General features: G+C 42.2%; 1 protein-coding gene across 7 annotated transcripts in view; it reads right to left on the minus strand.

The window, feature by feature from the left end:
- Positions 1-563: 563 nt before the first annotated feature.
- The window catches only part of CFAP20DC (CFAP20 domain containing), a 263,548-nt gene continuing 243,787 nt past the window's right edge, over positions 564-20,324 (minus strand). For all 7 annotated transcript variants that reach the window (XM_070738145.1, XM_070738144.1, XM_070738142.1 and 4 more), the window contains 2 exons: positions 12,941-13,032; positions 564-1,063 (listed from right to left, as the gene is read on the minus strand). In XM_070738145.1, coding sequence (XP_070594246.1) covers positions 957-1,063; positions 12,941-13,032 — 199 coding nt within the window. In that variant the 3' untranslated portion in view covers positions 564-956. The remainder of the gene's footprint in view (positions 1,064-12,940; positions 13,033-20,324) is intronic.

Genomic DNA, 20,324 nt, shown 5'->3' on the forward strand with positions numbered 1-20,324 from the left:
GTTTCAGAAGGTTACAGCCAGGCGGCGTTGCTCGGTGTCGCGCCGTTTTTGCGATCGGCGGTGGCGTTTTCAGCCAATCTGGAGGCTAGAAAGGAGGTGGGGAATCCCAATAGGGAATTCCATGGGCGGAGCTTTGATGTCACGAAGACATCCAACCGGTTTTGCGATCTGCGGTGGGTTCGTAAGCCGAAAAAAGTTTGTAAGAAGAGGCAAATTTTTTCCAAACCCCGGGTTCGTATCACGAGGGGTTCGTATCACGAGGGGTTCGTATCACGAGGGGTTCGTATCACGAGGGGTTCGTATCACGAGGGGTTCGTATCACGAGGGGTTCGTATCACGAGGGGTTCGTATCATGAGGTACCACTGTACTCATAGCTTTGACTTTTCCTACTCAAATGGAAGACTCTGAATTTGTTTTTGTTGAAAGTCATTGTCCTGTATTCTTCCTATTGTTTTATTTTGACATTATCCTCTAAGGTGTTTGCTATCCCTTATTTTTTAAAAAGGAATATTGTTTTAGCAAATAATTGGAATAAAAAAGAAAAGACAATTGATAGAGGTACTTCTTTTTTGAACATTGTATTTTTAAAGTACAAAGATGCAATATATTTCTTTAAATGACTGGGGATTAAAAAAAATGACTAGGTGAAAAAAAATACATGCAAGCATTCACAGATTAAATCCAAGACACATCTTTGATTTGGTGTATTCAGTTCACATGTAGGAATCTTTCATCTTGCAAATAATAGGAACAAACTAAATGTGTGTGAAAGTCAGAAAAGCTTTCTATGCACTCTGATAAAAATAGCAGAAATGGGGGAAAAAAGACAAAATATTACAGGGTCTTTTCAAGTGTTTCTCCGTTTGCATATGGAGCAGGGAGAATAGCCTTTGCCAAGGCTCCCAAGGGCCGCAGAGTTTGTGTCCTTTGTGGTGCTCCACATCTCTTCACATATCTATGCTAACTCGTAATATTTCCCAGTCTCAGGATCAAAGTAGCAGTTTAGACAGGGGTCATACAAGAGAGTCAGAACTTCATCTTCTTCCCTTCCTTCACCTTCGCCTAAAGGGAAAGACAAAACAACAGATGATGTACACAAGATTTGTTTTATCTGCAACGACAAAGAAAGAGAAGAGGGAGGAAGGAAGAAAGGAAGGAAGGAAGGAAGGAGGAACCCAACTAGAATGTTTTAAAGTAAGACAATATGCTGTAGGAAATGATTCACAGCTGTACAGGTTATCCTTAACTTATGATGGTTGCTTAACAAACATTCCAAGTTACAACAGACCTCCCGCAGGTACTTACGACTTGAGTGTCTGAAGCTGTGTTGGCTGCCCTCTCCATAGTTGTGTGCCTCCATTTTGGACACTTAGGAACTGCCCTGCATTCATGGCTGTTTGCAGCAGTTCAATAGTCATGTAACTGCATTTTATGAGAGTTTTGCTTGAAAACCGGCATTTGCTTCTGCTTTTCAGCAAAACCAGCCCAGAGTGAACCACATATTTGCTTAATGACCATGGCATTGGTTTGATGACAGGCTCCATTATGGTTTTAAGTCAAGGACTACCTGTACTCTATACCAAAGGTCTATTGAATACAGCAGGTTTTCTCTTAGAAGGGTCAGAGCAGATGCTCTGGGAAACTTACAAGCAAGCAGGAAATTGAAATATTAGAAGAGATTTCCTGAGTACAAGAAATGTCAGCCGGTGGAATTATTCTTCACGAAATAGTATGTTTTGTTTCATTGGAAGAGTTTAAACAAAGATTAGATAGCCATCTGAGGTGAATTGAGACGAGACAGAGAGAGAGAGAGAGTGACTGGCTCAAAGTCACCCAACTGGCTTCTGTGCCTAAGGTAGACTAGAACTCATGGTTTCCTTATTTCTATATGGGGCTTTCGCCCACTAGACCAAATTGTTCTCAAGGGTGATGCCATTTGGTCATGCCATTTCTCACAGTTATACTTTCTTTATTTAAAAGGAAACTTTAAAAATAAATCCCTTAAAAAACTAAGATAAACCAATGCTGTCAGGTATTTTTCATGTCAGAGAGTTCCAACTATGCTGTAGTTCCTGCATTAATTTATTTGGATTGGATTTTAAACCCCAATTAATCTTGAAAACTTGAGATGGTTTCCAGAGCTGAAAAGTCCAGTCACGTAATGAAAAATTGTAAGCATAAACAGGCAGTAAAGGCTAATGTAAGCATCTTTCTGATACCTCACAAATTGGAAAGTCATGCCTCCTCCAAATGTACAAGGAAGAACAACAACATTCTAAGTGGAATTGTCCAAAAACCTACCACCCAATTTCTATTGGTTTTGGAGGCACTCTCATCCTCCATTTACTCTTCCTGATCATCATCAACGGTCAAACGGAAGCAAATGATAGGTGGGCTGGGGATTAAAATTGGGAGCATAAAAGTGAATACTACAACATGTGTAGAACTCCAGCACAGAGGTTGCTTTGCTATGCATATATTATGCTATGCTGCCCCGAGTCTTCGGAGAGGGGCGGCATACACATCTAAATCTAATAAATAAAATAAAAATAAAATAAAAATAAAATAAAAATAAATATATTGACTATGTGCCATTAAGCAGTGGTAGGATTCAAATAATTTAACAACTTGTTTGCCCAGGATCAGGTTGGCTGTTGTGGGAGGTGGCACCCACCCCCGTCCTCCAGCTCTGCTACATATGCAGGATGAGCCTCCCGCGATGGCAGTAGTGGGTTCTAAAACCCGTTACTACTGGTTTATACTCATGCTCACTGCTTCTGTGCATGCGCCAAAGCTTCCTGGGCAGGTAACTGGAGCCTCCTGCTACTGCCGCTACCAGTTCACAGAATTGACCTAACCCTGGCTGAGCTGGGAGCAAACCATCATTGTGCAATGGCCAACCTGACCCTGGATGAACTGGCTGTTAATTACACTCACCCACCCACTCCCGCTATCAAAGTGGATTGTGGGTGCTGTGCTGCAATGGAGAAATGGGAAACGGAGCGGCTGGCATGAGGGAAGGAGGAGGAGCAGAAAGAGGGAAAGAAGCCTTCTTCTTCCCTCTCGCCGGCCATTCCGTTTCCCGTTTCTCTATTGCAGCGCAGCACAAAGGATCCACTTTGATAGCGGGTGGTGGTGGTGGTAATTTAACAACTGGTTTTCCTGAATTAGTAAAAACCGGCTGAATCCCATCATTGCCATCAAGTCATTTTCAATTCCCAGTGATTACATAGTTATTCTCCACGATGATCTATCCTGAGACCGAAATCAAGCCTGTCCATTTTGCTGCTGATTGTCCTCTTCTTTTCTTTCCTTCCATCTTTCTGTCGTGGCTGACTCGCCACGTACCCCCGCTCGCAACCAAGCAACAGAAACAGGGATGGGGAGGGGAAGTATTGGAATGCAAGGGAGGCTTGGGAGGGAGAGAACCAATGCAGCCTGTGACGAAACCCTAAGGTCAAACCCTGGGAACACTCCGAGCTGTTCAGAATGTTTCCAAAACAAAATGAATACAACTGATTGGTGGACAATGAATTGTGAGGAGGTCCAGGGGAAAAGGGTTTTTTTTACCAATGGATGGTTGACACTTCCTCAGCACTAGAGCCTTTTTCAAAGAGCTGGATCTTCATATAATGTGTCTAAGTAGGATACGTAGAGCCTGGGCATTTGTGCGTCAGATGAGAATGCTGAATTAATCCAATGCTTTGTCTTCTTGGTTGTTCAAGGCATTTTCAAGAGTCTTCTCCAATGACAAATTCAAGAGAGCCAATAATGACCCCAATCAGCTTCTTTAAAAATCCAACTTTCATTTCCATAGAGGAGACCAGGACATTTTACAGTCTTTGGGACACATTTAGTTTATGGCCAGTCCCAGTGCTGCCTGCTGCTCTGGCAATAGTGTGTATAGGGGATGGGGTGGGGCAGCCGTCGTGGGACGTCAGGGTAGTGTCGGCAGAGGTGACAAGGTGTGTTGGGTGGAGGGTGTGGAACAGCAGTGTTGGGAGCAAGGTTACAGCAGCACTGGGGGCAGGGCCACAGCTGTGGCACTGCACAACAGTCTCTATTTCTCATATGGTTCCTTAATTGCTCCCCCTGCCATAGAGTGTCACAAGAATACTATGGCTTGCATGATTGTGATCTTTGTAGGTAAGTGTACATCATAGCATTTGAATATCTTTTCCAAGGTCTTCATGACTGCTTTACTGAGTGTTGGTCTTTGGTGTTTTTCCCCCGTTTGTTCCTTTATTGTTGATAGTTGATCTTAAAAGAGCAAAAAAGCCGGGGTGGCACAATGGAGTGCAGCTTTGCAGGCTACTTCAGCTAACTGCTGGCTGTAGTTCAGCAGTTCAAATCTCACCACCAGCTCAAGGTTGATTCAATCTTCTGTCCTTCCGAGATGAGTAAAATGAGGACCCAGATTGTTGGGGGCAATATGCTGATTCTGTAAACCACTTAGAGAGGGCTGTAAAAGCACTACGAAGTGGTATATAAGTCTAAATGCTATTGCTAAATGGTAAGTTATCCAACTCTTTAATATCTTCACTGTCATTTCTAAGATTGTTTGTTCTACCTTTTGTCAGGAGTTTGGTCTTCTTCAAGAGCCACAATGGCTAGAATGCAATACTGCAGGATACTTCTGCTGACTGACTGCTGCCTGCAATTTGGCAGTTCAAATCTCACCAAGCTCAAGGTTGACTCAGCCTTCCATCCTTCCAGGGTGGGTAAAATGAGGACCCAGATTGTTGGGGGCAATATTCAAGTAAACCTTTTAGAGAGGACTGTAAAAGTACTGTGAAGTGGTATATAAGTGTGATTGCTATTTACATTTAGTCCCATTTCTTCACTGTTCTCTTCACTGTAATATCTGTATATATACTGTGTCTCAAAAAATGCATCTGCAGCTATAAAAATATTAAAGTGAGAGCAGCAACGTTAGCCATTGTATGAACAGAAAGTGGATTTAAAAAAGGGAAGAAAAAGAGCCTTAGTAGAGTAGATGATGAGCCTTTGTCCTTGGATCAGATCTATTCGTTCCATTATTCAGTTCCCATCTGCAGCCAACCAGATGTTTCCAAAAATTTACAAGGTTACAACATTCTTGCATTCTTTTATCCCCATTAGTGGGGTGTTCATTAGTATATTGATGTTGCAGGTGGTGATTTTATTAAGCTATGATGGTTAAAGACTATTGATAGACATATCTATACTTTTCAAGGACATTAGCTTTTTAAAAAGTTGTGTTGCTTTGCTATTAAATTACTCTACACCCTTTCTGCACCCTGCATTCAACAGCATATTGTTTAGCAAGGGCTCCCTGCTGAATGCTAATCTTCCACTCTGATCCAAGAATCAAAAGAGTAAATAAAAGTGAGGTGTGTATGTGTGTGTGTATGCTGGATGATAGTGTTCTCATCACTCTGCTCTAACATCTATTTTGCGTTGCATCATCAAGGCACATAGAGAAACTTGACTAGGAAATTCTTCACTCACTTTGTGTCTTTGTGTTCTCAGCATTTTCTAGTGGAACAAATTTGTTAAAACAATGGCAAAGAACTATGGGCTTACTTGACAAGTCTTTTTATAATAGCTAAAAATAATTTCAGTTATACCAAGCAACAATTCACAATTGCATATGAACAGTTTTCTACATTTCATCCTTTCCTTTTTGGCGAACACAGAATAACAATATTGTATGCTTAGCTTCTTCAAAGTAAAATGGTTTTACAATGTTTGAAATGTATTATAAGGGACCTAAAAGCTATGGGTGAATAGAATAACAGAATTGGAAGGGACATTGGATGTTTTCTGGTGGTGCATGATCACCGGTTGCCAGCAGTTTGGCAGATCGAATCTCAGTAGGCTCAAGATTGGCTTAGCCTTCCATCCTCGCAAAGGTGGTAAAATGAGGACACAGATTGTTGGGGGCAATATGTTTACTCTCTGTAAACCGCTTAGAGAGGGCTGTAAAGCGGTATATAGTAGTAGTAGTAGTAATAATAATAATAATAATAATAATAATAATAATAATAGACATGATGCTGTGGCACAGATGATCCACTGGAACTTGTGCCGGAACTACCATTTACCAGTGGCAAAGAACTGGTGGGATCATAAGCCCAAAAAAGTGGTTGAAAATGAGCAAGCAAAACTACTGTGGGACTTCCGACTTCAGACTGACCGAATTCTGAATTCTGAAGCATAACACATCAGACATCCTGATTGTGGAGAAAAAGAAAGTATGGATCATCGACATCGCAATCCCAGGAGACAGCAGAATTGAGGAGAAGCAGCGAGAGAAATTAGTGAAATACGAAGATCTAAAAATCGAGCTGCAACGACTCTGGCATAAGCCAGTGAAAGTGGTCCCACTGGTACTTTGCACGCTGGGCGCAGTGCCAAAGGATCTCAGCTGACATTTGAAAACCATTGGAATTGACAAAATCTCCATCTGTCAATTGCAAAAGGCCACTTTACTGGGATCGGCAAACATAATTCGCCACTATATCATGCAGTCCTAGGTGCTTGGGAAGTGCCGACTGGTGATGAAATACAAAATCCAGCATAGTGATCCCATTTGCTGTGTTGTACTGACATAATAATAATAACAATAACAATAATTATTATTATTTTTGTTTTGCTTGCTCATTTTTGACCACTTTTTCAGCATATTGATCCTGTTTGCTGTGTTGTATTGACATAATAATAATAATAATAATAATAATAATAATAATAATAATAACAATAACAATATATTAGACTTGTATGCCGCCCCTCTCCAAGGACTTTATGTATAAGTATAAATATATATATAAGTATAAATGCTATTGCTAATTACTGGATTCCAGCCCACCACTATTTATATGGATTATGATTTGATGTACCCAGGGAAGGGATGAGGGGGAGAAAGAGGAAGTAGATCAGAGGGAGAGATAGAGGGAGGGGAGTAGAATGAAATATTGAGAGCAGACAGGCAATAAAAGTACAAAAGGTGCAAAATTAGGAAGTTTGATTATGGTATATTGGATATAAATACATAATTATATATGTTTTGATATGATTTATGATATATGTATGAATTCTTATGTGAAGTTGGTGAAAAAAATAAAAATAAAAAATATGTAACAGGAACTTTGCACATTAAAACGTTATGTAAGAAAGGCAAGTGATCTGGGTATTCTCCAGATGCTGTGAACATCAGTTCTCATCTGCCCCTGTCATATGCCAATGGCAAGAGATTATTAGAACTATAATTCCAGCCATCTGGAGATACTCAATTGCCAGCCGTGATACATTAACAACCATCTTCTTTTCTGAATGGGTGGGGTGGGGGTTATTTTATTCATTGATCAGAGAGAAAGGAAACATTTGTCAAAATTATGTATCCATCTGAAATGCTTTTTGAAAGCCCAAACTGATACGATTGTCCTGAGTTTTGCATGCAAACTCTAATTCCTGAATAAATATTTTACTTATTTTTACATTGAATGGCTTTGTAACACCTCTACTTACGAACTTAATTCGTTCCGTGACAAGGTTCTTAAGTAGAAAAGTTTGTAAGAAGAAGCATTTTTTCCCATAGGAATTAATGTAAAAGCAAGCAATGCGTGTGATTGGAGAAACCACAGGGAGTCTGGAGGCCCTGTTTCCTCCCAGGAGATTCCTAGAGGCCCCATGGAGGCTTCTTCCCGCCTTTTCCAACGCTGTTTCCTCCCAGGAGATTCCTAGAGAGGCCCCATGGAGGCTTCTCCCCACCTTTTCCGGGCCTGTTTCCTCCCAGGAGATTCTTAGACAGGCTCCACAGAGGCTTCTCCCTGCCTTTTCCAGCCCTGTTTCCTACCAGGAGATTCCTAGAGAGGCCCCATGGAGGCTTCTCCCTGCCTTTTCCAGTTACAGTTTCAGAGACTCGGGTTTGTAAATGGAAAATGGTTCTTGAGAAGAGGCAAAAAAATCTTGAACAGCCAGTTCTTATCTAGAAAAGTTCGTAAGTAGAGGCATTCTTAGATAGAGGTACCACTTTATATATAATTATATTGCTTTGATATTTGGATTATGCCATTGGCCAAATTATCATCATCGTGCTCTCCCTCCCTCCTCACTGACAAAACATCAACAAAAATTGACTTTTCAGGGACAGTACAACCCCTCCTCTCACACTCCCTTATTGCATATTACTGAATTAAATATGGAAGTCGATCCAAGGCTACTTTCCATTGTATGTTTATCAATGTCTGAAAAATCTGAGAAAACGATCACCTAGCACGAATCCACTAAGCCACCGTTGTGTTACACTGTATAGCAAAGGCAACTGACAGACTACCATTTACTTTTGCTCATGGGATAATTGATTAGATTAGATTAGATTTATTGGATTTATATGCCGCCCCTCTCCGCAAACTCGGGGCGGCTCACAACAAAGTAAAAACAATACATAATAGCAAATCCAATACCCACCAATCCAATTACAATTTTAAGCTAAAAAATTCATAAAAAGCAACCCCAGAATATTAAAAAACAAGCACACAATCAATCTAACACCAAAACAACATGGGCAAGGGGAAGATGTTTCAATTCCCCCATGCCTGATGGCAGAGGAGTTTGCGAAAGGCAAGGAGGGTGGGGGCAATCCTAATCTCAGGGGGGAGCTGGTTCCAGAGGGTCGGAGCCGCCACAGAGAAGGCTCTTCCCCTGGGTCCCACCAGACGACATTGTTTAGTCGATGGGACCCGGAGAAGACCAACTCTGTGGGACCGAACCGGTCGCTGGGATTCGTGCGGCAGAAGGCGGTCCCAGAGATATTCTGGTCCGGTGCCATGAAGGGCATTGAAAGGGTGCAAAGGATTTACAGCATCAAGTTATCATCATTGGGTATTAAGACACACTGAATCAGAAAATGGTACCAACCACCTAACGATGCCATTTGATAAAGAGAGTTCTAATTTAACATATATATTCAGGAAAGGATTGAGGGAACCGCAGCCTAAAGGAATAAAACAGAATTATCTTACAAAGCCAGGCTGCATTTGGCTACTGCGTTACAAGAGCAAATGGCAGGATAAAGGAAATCACTACTTACTCCATTGATGCAAGCTCGGGAGTATTAAAGTGGCCTTTGCTTCAGGAATAAAGCTGACTACATGGATTTGGGATTCTGTTTGAAAAAGACGGCCCCTTGGTATGAAATAAAACTAAAGGAATATGGCACACATTTGAAAAGGGGATTGGTTTTTAAAAAGATTGTAATTCATTCCTTCTCCCATGACTGCGTTCCTTCAAGGCCTAAAAAACCTATTTCGGAAGAAACAAATATTTCACAAAGTCAAGAAACTATAAAAGGGAGAAAAACAATCTAGGTCTTTTGTATATTCACAATGAATTGCATTTGAAATAAAAGATACCACAGAATGCTTTTACTGGCAATAAACGAAACGGGTTGTTTTAGGATTTCATTAGAGTACCATATAAAAATCGACAGGGATATTCTGTCCAGTAGTAAATAATCATGGGTTTTTATGGCTGATTTTCAAACTGGTCTTTCTGTGATTCAGGAAGTGCCATGCTTTCAGGTAGCAACTGTTGTTCGAAACACTGATTGTCCTATGGCTACATCCCCAATAATTCCTGGAAAGCATTATTGGTAAAATGTGATTTTCTTGTTAGAATAGAATAGAATAGAATTCTTTATTGTCCAAGTGTGATTGGACACACAAGGAATTTGTCTTGGTGCATATGTTCTCAATGTACATAAAAGAAAAGATACATTTGTCAAGAATCAGGAGGCACTTAATGATTATGGGGGTCAAATAAACAATGAGGAAACACAGCATTGCTTTAGACTAAAAGGTCATAGCGTTTCATATCATATCAAATGACCTAAGTGCCAAAGCCCACTACAACTACTGTACATCACCAAAAAGGCTTCAAGACTTGTTAATCTAATCCTACGTAGTTTCTGCTCCGGTAAGCTCACACTACTAACCAGAGCATACAAAACTTTCACCAGACCAATCCTTGAATACAGATCACTTGTCTGGAACCCACACCACATTTCGGACATAAACACTCTAGAAAATGTCCAGAGATACTTTACTAGAAGAGCCCTCCACTCCTCCACTCGCAATAGTATACCCTATGCAACTAGACTTAAAAGCCCATAAAATCATCTGCTACAACGTCCTTCCTGTCAACGACTACTTCAGCTTCAATCACAACAACATATGAGCACACAACAGATACAAGCTTCAAGTAAACTGCTCTAAACTTGACTGCTGGAAATACGACTTTAGTAACTAAGTAGTTGATGCGTGGAACTCACTACCTGACTCTGTAGTATCATCACCTAATACCCCAAACTTTATTCTTGGATTATCCACTGCTGACCTCTCCTGATTCCTAAGGGGTGTGCATAAGTGCACCAGCGTGCCTGTCCTAATGTTTCTCTCTTACTAGTATCATGTATATAAACATTGTTATATCTTTATATACTACCAATATGTACTTGACAAAACAATATTTTATTGCTGTTGTGAGCCGCCCCGAATCTACGGAGAGGGGCGGCATACAAATCTAATCAATAAATAATAAAATAATAATAATAAATAAATAAAAATAAATAAAATATAAAAATCTCCTTTTTGGTCCCTGCCCCTCATATACAAATAGTCCTCGAGTTATAACCATTTATTTAGTGATCATTCTATGTTACAATGGCACTGTTCAGGCTTATGACTGTTTTTCACACTTACGACCATTGTAGCACCTCCACAGTCACATAATCAAAATTCAGGCGTTTGTAAGTGGCATGTATTTATAACGGTTGCAGTGTCACAAATCATACTAGTTGTAGGTTTCCGGCACACAATGTCAAAGTGTGTGTGTGTGTGTGTGTGTGTGTGTGTGTGTGTGGAGGGGGGGGGATCCAAATCTGCTTAAAAACCATATGATTCACTTAACAACTGTAGTAATTTTGCTAAACAATGATGGTAAACATGTCATAAAATGAGGCATAATTCACTTAACAACTGTCTTGCTTTGGACCAGAAATTTTGGGCTCAATTGCAATGGTAAGCTGATGTATTTCTGCTGCATTATTCAGGGTGGAGGAAAGTCAATTCACGGTCAGAAATTCTTACTGATTTATTTCTTTGTATGCCCTTATTTTTTCATTTGCTGTCATTGTTTTTATTCTCGGATTTTATAATACTACCGTAACTTGTATTGCCGGCACTTTTTTTTAAAAAAAGAACTCCTATCCAATATGGAAGCCACCAAGAGTCATTGAGACGATGGTAGGGCAGAATTCTAATTGGTTAATAAATTCAGGAAACACCTCTGGATAGAATTGCAAATCACTAATATGAAATAGTTGGAAAAGGACCTTCCATGCGATTTTCTTGGCTTTTAATATTTCTGAGGACTGCAGCAGAGTTTCGGAAGAAATTGAGTTTTCATTAGATTGATATTAAAGGTATTCTCAGTTCTCATCTGAAACAATTATTTGCTATATGTTAGAATAAAAAATTACTATGATAATTAGAGTGGCATGTTTAGCTTCTTTAACATTATGTAGTATGCCTGATTTTGACAGTTATTTGGTTGTAAATTTACATCTTTCTGGTAACCCCCCCTTCTTTTACATAGCATGACCTGTGTTAAGGAATTCATTACTAAATTGCCTTCTACAATAACTAAAGTATATTGATTTTATTGTCTCCTCTTCAGCAAACATCTGATTTAATGGAAAAAGCTGACTTCAAACTTTGCCCCCCCGCTCCCAAATATGAAAGAATCTGTTTTATAATATGTATTATGTACTAATATGTACTAATAGGTAATATGGACAACTAACATAGATAATAAAACATTCATGTTTTTCATAAATAATATATTAATTGCATGTAAATTACATTAATTTTGTGAATTATATCAATAGGGTTTAATGGACAATTCTTCCTCCACATAGTTGCTGCTTGCAAATACAGCACGTAAGTTCTCATAGGAATCCTTGGTGGGTGGTTGTACAGTGGAAAAGGTGAGGAAGGAGAACAGAAGTAGAATTCTTAGGCAAATGACAACATTTCATTCATGGCAGAATTGCTTCATTAACCCCTTTTCTAAGAAACAGGCAGCACAGCTCTCTTTCTCATTAGATATAATATGCAAGAACAGAACGATGTGGTGTTGATAGGTTTCTGCCTAGGACTGCTAAAAGAAGGATTATCTGCGGTATTTAGGAAGGCACAACTTATATACTAATAGAAGACAAGATACATAGCTCAGGGATGAACTGTGGAGTCCTTCGTGCTCTCTGAGCTTAGTTCCCCCCCCCCCGCAAGTGTTTCATTACCCAACTAGGTAATATCATCAGTGCTATAAGGAATGGGATTTCCTTAGTTTCATAATACATGGGCAGGTTTAGCCATAGTTTCAACTGGGAAACTTGAGCATCCTAGATCATGCTAAATCCAAAAATGCCTGGAATTCCTGGAAGTCTGGCACTTAGGCAAATCAGCCAACAGCAGGCACATAGAGATAAAGAGTGTTTATGTAGAATTCAAACAAGACAATAGAAAAGTTAGAAAGGAGATAGGTTAGAACCTCTCAGGCCAGTAATCAACACTCAGAAAAGCAGAGATTTATACCTGAATTAACACCAGACAATCGAGCAATAAACAACAGTCCTATTAAGGAACTGTCAAAAATAAAACCTCATACCCACCAACACCAACAGGATAAGCTCCTATATATAAACAGAGAACAAAATCCTCTCCCTTTTAGCACTGAAGACGTTACCTAGCTTGTCTGCACAAAAGCAGCCAAGCTCAAAGAGCACCACGGACTCCACAATTTGTATAGTAACTGGCAAGTGGAGGAGTTAATGGCATGCTATCACAGTTTCTAGTATCCTTTTGATCTCACTTCAATTTTTCCACCCATTCTTACCTTGGGCACTTATGTTTGCTGAAGCTTTTGTATATTTTGCCACCTGTTGGCTAGGAGGAATGATAGGAGGGCTGAAGACTTGTAGCCAATCTCTGAAAAACACAATTTAAGCCATCATATTTAAGGGGAAAACACAGATAAGTTTATGAATTATTCAATGCAAGTTGGCACAACATGAGGTCCTTCTCCCCTTCTTCTCCCCTATGACTTCTGCTTCTTCATGTAACTCATTCCAGCTTCTTACTGTAGGCCTAAAAATGATGTACAGTGATCCCCCGATTATCGCGAGAGTTCCGTTCCAAGACCCCTCGCAATAATCGATTTTTCGGGATGTAGTGGTGCGGAAGTAAAAACACCATCTGCGCATGCGCGCCCCTTTTTCCATGGCCGCACATGCGCAGATGGTGGAGTTTGCGTGTGGGCGGCGGGGAAGACCCAGGGAAGGTTCCTTCGGCCGCCCAACAGCTGATCTGCTCCGCAGCGCGGCAGCAGCGAGGAGCCGAAGATGGGGTTTCCCCGTTGCGTGGGCGGCGGGGAAACCCCGATTCGGCTCCTCGCTTCTGCCGCCGAGCAGATCAGATGCTGGGCGGCCGCGGCAGCAGCGAGGAGCCGAATCGGGCTTTCCCCTTTGCATGGGCGGCGGGGAAACTCCGATTCAGCTCCTCGCTGCTGCCGCCGAGCAGATCAGATGCTGGGCGGCCGCGGCAGCAGCGAGGAGCCGAATCGGGCTTTCCCCTTTGCGTGGGCGGCGGGGAAACCCCGATTCGGCTCCTCGCTGCTGCCGCCGAGCAGATCAGATGCTGGGCGGCCGCGGCAGCAGCGAGGAGCCGAATCGGGCTTTCCCCTTTGCGTGGGCGGCGGGGAAACCCCAATCTTCGTCTGCTCGCTGCTGCTGCAGCAGCAGCAGATGAAGATCGGGGTTTCCCCGCCGCCCACGCAAAGGGGAAACCCCAGCTCCTCGCTGATGCCCCCGCCCGCCCACCCGCCAGCAAGAGGGGGAGAGATAGAGAAAGAGAGAGAAGGAAAGAAAGAGATGAGAGAGGGACGAAGAGAGTGTGAGAGAGGAAGAAGCAAGATAGAGAAAGAGAGAGAGAAAGAAAGATGAGAAAGGAAGGGAGTGACGTCATCGGGTGGAAAAATCGCGATATAGCGTTTCGCAAAGATCGAGATCGCGAAACTCGGGGGATCACTGTACTCTACTTTTTTGGTAGTACATCGTATGTGTGTGTGTGTGTATATATATATATGTATGTATGTATGTATGTATGTATGTATATCTCACATGTTTTTGCTGAATTTGAAAATTAAGGGAGACTAGGATAGATCTATTTTGGCCTTATTTTGGCCTTATCAGATAGCCATACCCTCACTGGGACTTGAACCTGCAACCTTTGCCTTGTAAGGCAGAGAATTAACCTCTAGGCTACAGTATCCAATCCCTTCAGCTCTGTACCAGGGAAGGGTTACATATTTTTGTGTCGAATCACCCTGGTATATTGAAGGAACATCACAGCTCCTTTGGTGATGTTTCAATGAGGTCCCACTCATCATCTTCAGACTGATGCTTTTGGCTTCCTGCTAGGGCAAATGACCACACTTTGTCTGTCCTAGCACGAAGCCAAATGCACCAGCCTGAAGATGAGTGGGACCTTATTGAAACATTGCCAAGATTCCATCAACCTGACACAGGAAAAGACCCGAATATGCCAAGATATGTGCACGTGTATGTGTGCGTGTGCACACACGGACACAAACACATTTTTCTGTCGCAAGATATAAGCAGCCCAGGTTCGAATTCTCGAAGGGTATGGCTGACTGACGAAAGCTAAAAAGCTTGAAATAGATCTATATCAGTCTCCCTTTAATTCTTTATCAGTTCTTTGCAAGTTTGGAATATATATAGAGAGAGATATTCCAAACTTGCAAAGAACTATATATATATAGTATCACATGTTTTTGCTGAATTTTTAAAATAGAGGGAGACTAGGATAGTGCTATTTTGGCATTGTTCTGGCTTCATCAGTTAGCCATACCCTTACTGGGATTTGATCCATTGGCATATTCGGGTTTCTTCCCGTGTAGGATTCAGAGATTTTGGGAAAGAAACCCAAATATGCCAAGACCTTCATACCTGTACCCGTGAAAATCTACACACACACACACACGTATGTATTTATGTATATGTGTGTGTGTCACATGTTTTTTGCTGAATTTGAAAATCAAGGGAGACTAGGATAGATCTATTTCGGCTTTGTTCTGGCCTCATCAGCTATCCATACCCTCTCAATGGGATTTATACACATACACACACACACATACACACAAATATACACACACATGTGTGTATGTATGTATGAATTGTTTTTAGAGGTTACATTCCTAGAACAGCGTTTCCCAACCGGTGTGCCGCGACAGCTCCAGCTGGGTGGGGCGCTGCCGGTGCCTCCGACCTCCCGGCTCCTGCCTGATGCCACGGTTTCTGGCGCTCTCCTGCTGCGCCCCAAAGAAAGAAGGCAGGAAGAAGGAGAGCTTCATTCTTCGCGCCTTTTTCCCGCCTTCCCTGGCGTCGGCGGCAAGTGTCCTTTGGGGCCCGGCGGGAGGGCACTGGCAGCGGAAACAGGCTGCCGGCTGCAGCGGCCCCGGGCACCGTTCCCTGTAGGCTGCGCACGCCAATGCACCCCAAAATTCCCCCCGCGCACCCTTTTCCAGGGGCGCGCAGGGAGCCGCGGCCACCCGCCCGCCTGCCCGATTTCCCTCCGCGCGGCTGGGGACGCGGATCCACCGCCCTCGCCAGCCCGATCTCCCTCCACCCGGGTGGGGAGGTGGATTCGCTGCCCCCGCCAGTCCGATTTCCATCCAGTGGCTGATCTCCCTCCGTGTGTGTGGGGGGGGGGACGAACCGACGACCGGGGGCTGTCCGTCCGTGTTGGGTGGTGCAGGGCAGGCACAGGCAGCCCCAGGGGAGAACAAGGGAGGGAGAGAAAGGAAAGAGAGAGAAAGGGAGGGAGAGAAAATTGAATGAAGGAGGGAGAGAAAGAAAGAGTAAGAAGTAGAAAGGATAGAGAGAAAGGGAGGGGGAGAAAGGAAAGAGGGAGGAAGGGGGGAGAGAAAGAAGATATGAAGGAGGGAGAAAAAGAAAGAGATAGAAAGGAAAGAGGGAGAGAAAGGGAGGGAGAGAAAGGGAATGAAAGAGGGAGAAGGGGTGAGAGATAGAAAGGATAGACAGAAAGGGAGAGAAAGGAAAGAGAGAAAGGGAGGGAGAGGAAGGAAAGAGAGATGAGAGAGGAAGGAGGAGACAGAAAGAGAGGAAGGAAGGAAGAGAGAAAGAAAGAGGGATGGAGAGAGAAAGGAAGGAAGAGAGAGAAAGAGGGAGGGAGAGAGAAATAGAGCAAAAGGGAGGAAGAGAGATTTTTTTTGTCCAAACTTTTTTTAGCGCCCCCCCCCCCAATGTTCCCCAGGATTTTGAAAATATGAAAAATGTGCCGCGGCTCCAAAAAGGTTGGGAAACACTGTCCTAGAACATGGCCCAAATCATCCACTTTTTGTAGCTTTTGTCATGATGGGCAGGCAAGGGTGACCTGCTATAAATCTGCTTTATATTTGGCAGACTAGCAATTTATAATACTGTATTGTGAAATACATCATAATCAATAAATTATATTAGATGCACTGCATTACCTGTTGCAATTAATGGAAGGGTGGGCAGTGTCTTAGAGTGAGATGCATAAATACCCATTTATGAGACTTATCAGTACTCTATAAAAATGCTCTTAGCGGGGCATATTTAAAAATATCTGTAAACAGGCAAGACCTTTATGCATATGTACACATGAATTCAAATTAACGCCAAGAGCGATATATAAAAAGTCAAAAGTCTACACAACAGCTCAGTTCATAAAACACAACACATATGGGAGGAATTACAGTATGATGCCGAAGCATATGGTACTATAAAGTGTTTTTGTACCATTTGTTTCTAACTCATTATGAAAAGGATGAAAGAAGAATGATAGAAACTGAGGTACAATGATAGTCACAGAATAACAATGTGACAGTAACAGTTCAGGTCTCAAAGGAAGAAACACAACTGAGATGACCCAAACCTTGACATTTCTGGAAGAATACTATCCAAAGTTGTAATTTAAAAAAAATCATTTATCAAGAAAACCATCAAGATGGAGCAGATTCAAATGATTGTTTTATTACTCCAAAGCTAGCAAGTTCATCACGTCATCGGTCTCTTGCACCTGGAAGCGCCAAGAACAAGAATCAAGGTCACATAAATGTTATGTAGCAAGACTGAACGTTTGTACACATTAGTAGAAGACTGCAAACAAAGGAGGAATTGTTTTACAACCTATAAAGAAAAACATAACCATGAATATGAAGTATCATCAGCTTGTAAGGACTTACTCCTAGATATTAGAAGAGGAGAGCTTTGTGCACAGGCGCAGTACTGAAAAATCCAAAATAATAATAATAATTTTAAAAAAATTGAAAACAAGATGCCGACTGCATGTACAGTGCCGAGAACTCAGCTTTTTTTATTCATTCATTCATTCATTCATTCATTCATTCATTCATTCATTCATTCATTCATTCATTGATTGGATTTGTATGCCGCCCCTCTCCGCAGACTCGGGGCGGCTGACATTTTGTGCATGCTCAAAAGAATTTTTTTTAAAAAAAATAATTAAAAAAAACATCCCGCCCCCCCTTAAAAGAGATGGTGGCGTCCATGGACCGGAACCAACCAAACCAGTTCTGTTATGCCATTGTGACATCACCAGCAAATTGTTACCAGTTCAGGCGAACTGGTCTGAACCGGGAGGAACCAACCTCTGCACTGGGGATGCAACATAACAGCACTGATTTATAAGTGGAGTGCAAACTCTTTTTATTACAAAAAACGGAAAGAGATTAGAAGCTACAGCAGTCCTGCCTCCTCTAAAGGTCTGATGATTGATTGGAACACACACAAACACAAAAACCTGTAAAAGCACCAGGAGAAGTGGCTTGACAACACTACCACACTCAACCTCTTAAGAAACCACCTAAGCAACCTTGAGAGCTTGCAAGCATTTTTAAAAATGAAACCTAAGCCATTCTTCTCTGAATTGCCATGATGGTGGCCTTGGAAAGAATTAGGAGTTTCTACTAATGGATCAATCCATCAATAAAAGACCATTACAACATCTTTTCAGCACTTTGGGGCAGTGTCTGGCCTGATCCATCTAGAAAGATAACTTGAAGAAAGTGACTGTTTGAAACAAAAGAGTGACCTTTCCTGTAGAAAAATACATGTAATACTGACATTGGATCTGTAGAGCAGTGTTTCCTAACCTTGGCAACGTGAATCTATTTGGACTTCAACTCCCAGAATTCCCCACCCAGCATTCGCTGGCTGGGGAATTCTGGGAGTTGAAGTCCAGATAGCTTCAAGTTGCCAAGGTTGGGAAACACTGCTATAGAGGGTATAGCAGTGATGGTGAACCTTTTTTCCCTTGTGTGCCGAAAGTGCATGCACACACACGCTATCACATCTGTGCGAGTGCCCACACCCATAATTCCATGCCTGTCCCCCCCCCCGGAGGCCCTCTGTTGGCCAGAAACAGCTGTTTCCCAACTTCTAGTGTGCTCAGTAGGCCTGTTTTTCACCCTCCCCAGGGTCCATAGATAAACAGGCAAACAAGTTTTGCAAGCATTTCTGTAAGCACATAGCCCTTTTACTTTCACCTTAATCTGCCTTTATTATATTTTGCCCTTATTTACTCTTAAGTATTTCTACTTTGTTATAAATAGTTTTATAAATTTATATGCAACCCCTCTGCAGGGACTCGGTGCGGCTTACAACATATACAAGGTACAATATAGATATTCTAAATCCAATTAGTTTAAATAACTAATTATGAATGAAACAATAATCTAATTATGCAAACCAATTAATATTCATTACATCAAACAATACAGAAAACTGTGATGTCAATCTTGCAGCGTCACATTTTCATCACATTTTCTGGCGGGTCCCAGGGGAAGAGCCTTCTCTGTGGTGGCTCCGACCTTCTGGAACCAGCTCCCCCCTGAGATTAGGATTGCCCCCACCCTCCCTGCCTTTCGTAAACTCCTAAAAACCCACCGCTGCTGTCAGGCATGGGGGAACTAAAACAGCTCCCCCTTGCCCATGTTGTTTTGCCGTTTGATTGATTGTGTGCTTGTTTTTTATATATATTGGGATTGTTTTATGAATTTCTTAACTTAAAATTGTAATTGAATTGGTGGGCATTGGATTTTGTCACTATGTACTGTTTTTTACTATTGTTGTGAGCCGCCCCGAGTCTGCGGAGAGGGGCGGCATATAAATCCAATAAATCTAATCTAATCTAATCTAATCACGTGAAATATCGTGACTTTCCCCGCCTTCACTAAACCGGGGGTGGCCAGTGTGTGACGCACTGTGAGTGTTACACCCCTGGTGTAGACTCACCCTTTCTCACCTTATTGTCATTCTGGTTTCTTACATGCCAATTGCAAAGCTCTCTGAAGAGTCTTCCTTCAGTTTCTGCAATCCTGGGGTTCACAACTTACCACCCGAGGATACCCAAACTGCTTGCAGAACTTTCTGATGTACTTCCCAGCTTCCCTGTTCCATCTCACTTATATTAAAAATGTTGTTTTAATTTTAATAAGTTGGAATGCTGCAAAGCAATGTATCTGTCTCCATTGTTGTTTTGATGTTAAAGAATATTTGCTGGCTTTAAATGGGCCTCTGAGCTTGGCTTAGAAGAAAATGATCGAGTTGCTAAATTAGTCCACTGGTCATTATGTAAAAAGTAAGACATATCTGTATCCGCAAAGTCATGGGAGCACGAAGTGGAAAAAGTTTCAAATATAAAATGGTGTGGAACTTTCAAATATAAACAGATTGTCATTTGGAACACCACACGCTGTTGTGATTCAGCCTGAGGCTCCTCAGGGACCGGCTGGATCTCTGCCAGATCCATGCCCAGAGGAGGAGGACAGTGAACAGGAGGGGGAGGATCAGGCAGATGGGGGAGAGGAACGTCAGGAAGAGGAGGAGGGAGAGCAGCCTGAGACCCCCGGGGGGGGGGCTCTCCCCAGCTAGTAGCCTGGATTCATTGGATGAAGACGCACAGGCTATCATAGACATGAGGCAGCGCCGTGCAGCTCAAAGAAGGGACCAATTAGAAAGGTATTTACATCCCTGAATTGGCAACAGCTGGGTTTGGTTCTCCTCAGCAGGGTTGAAAAGGCAGGCCCGCCCTTACAGTCTTGTGGAGAGTTATCAACTGGGAGTCCTGTGACCTTGCTTCGTTTCTTGGCGTCTCTGATCTTGGCTTGTGGCCTAGAAGTATGGAAGACTTGG

The sequence above is a fragment of the Erythrolamprus reginae genome, chromosome 2, assembly GCF_031021105.1.
Source record: "Erythrolamprus reginae isolate rEryReg1 chromosome 2, rEryReg1.hap1, whole genome shotgun sequence".
NCBI lineage: Eukaryota > Metazoa > Chordata > Lepidosauria > Squamata > Dipsadidae > Erythrolamprus > Erythrolamprus reginae.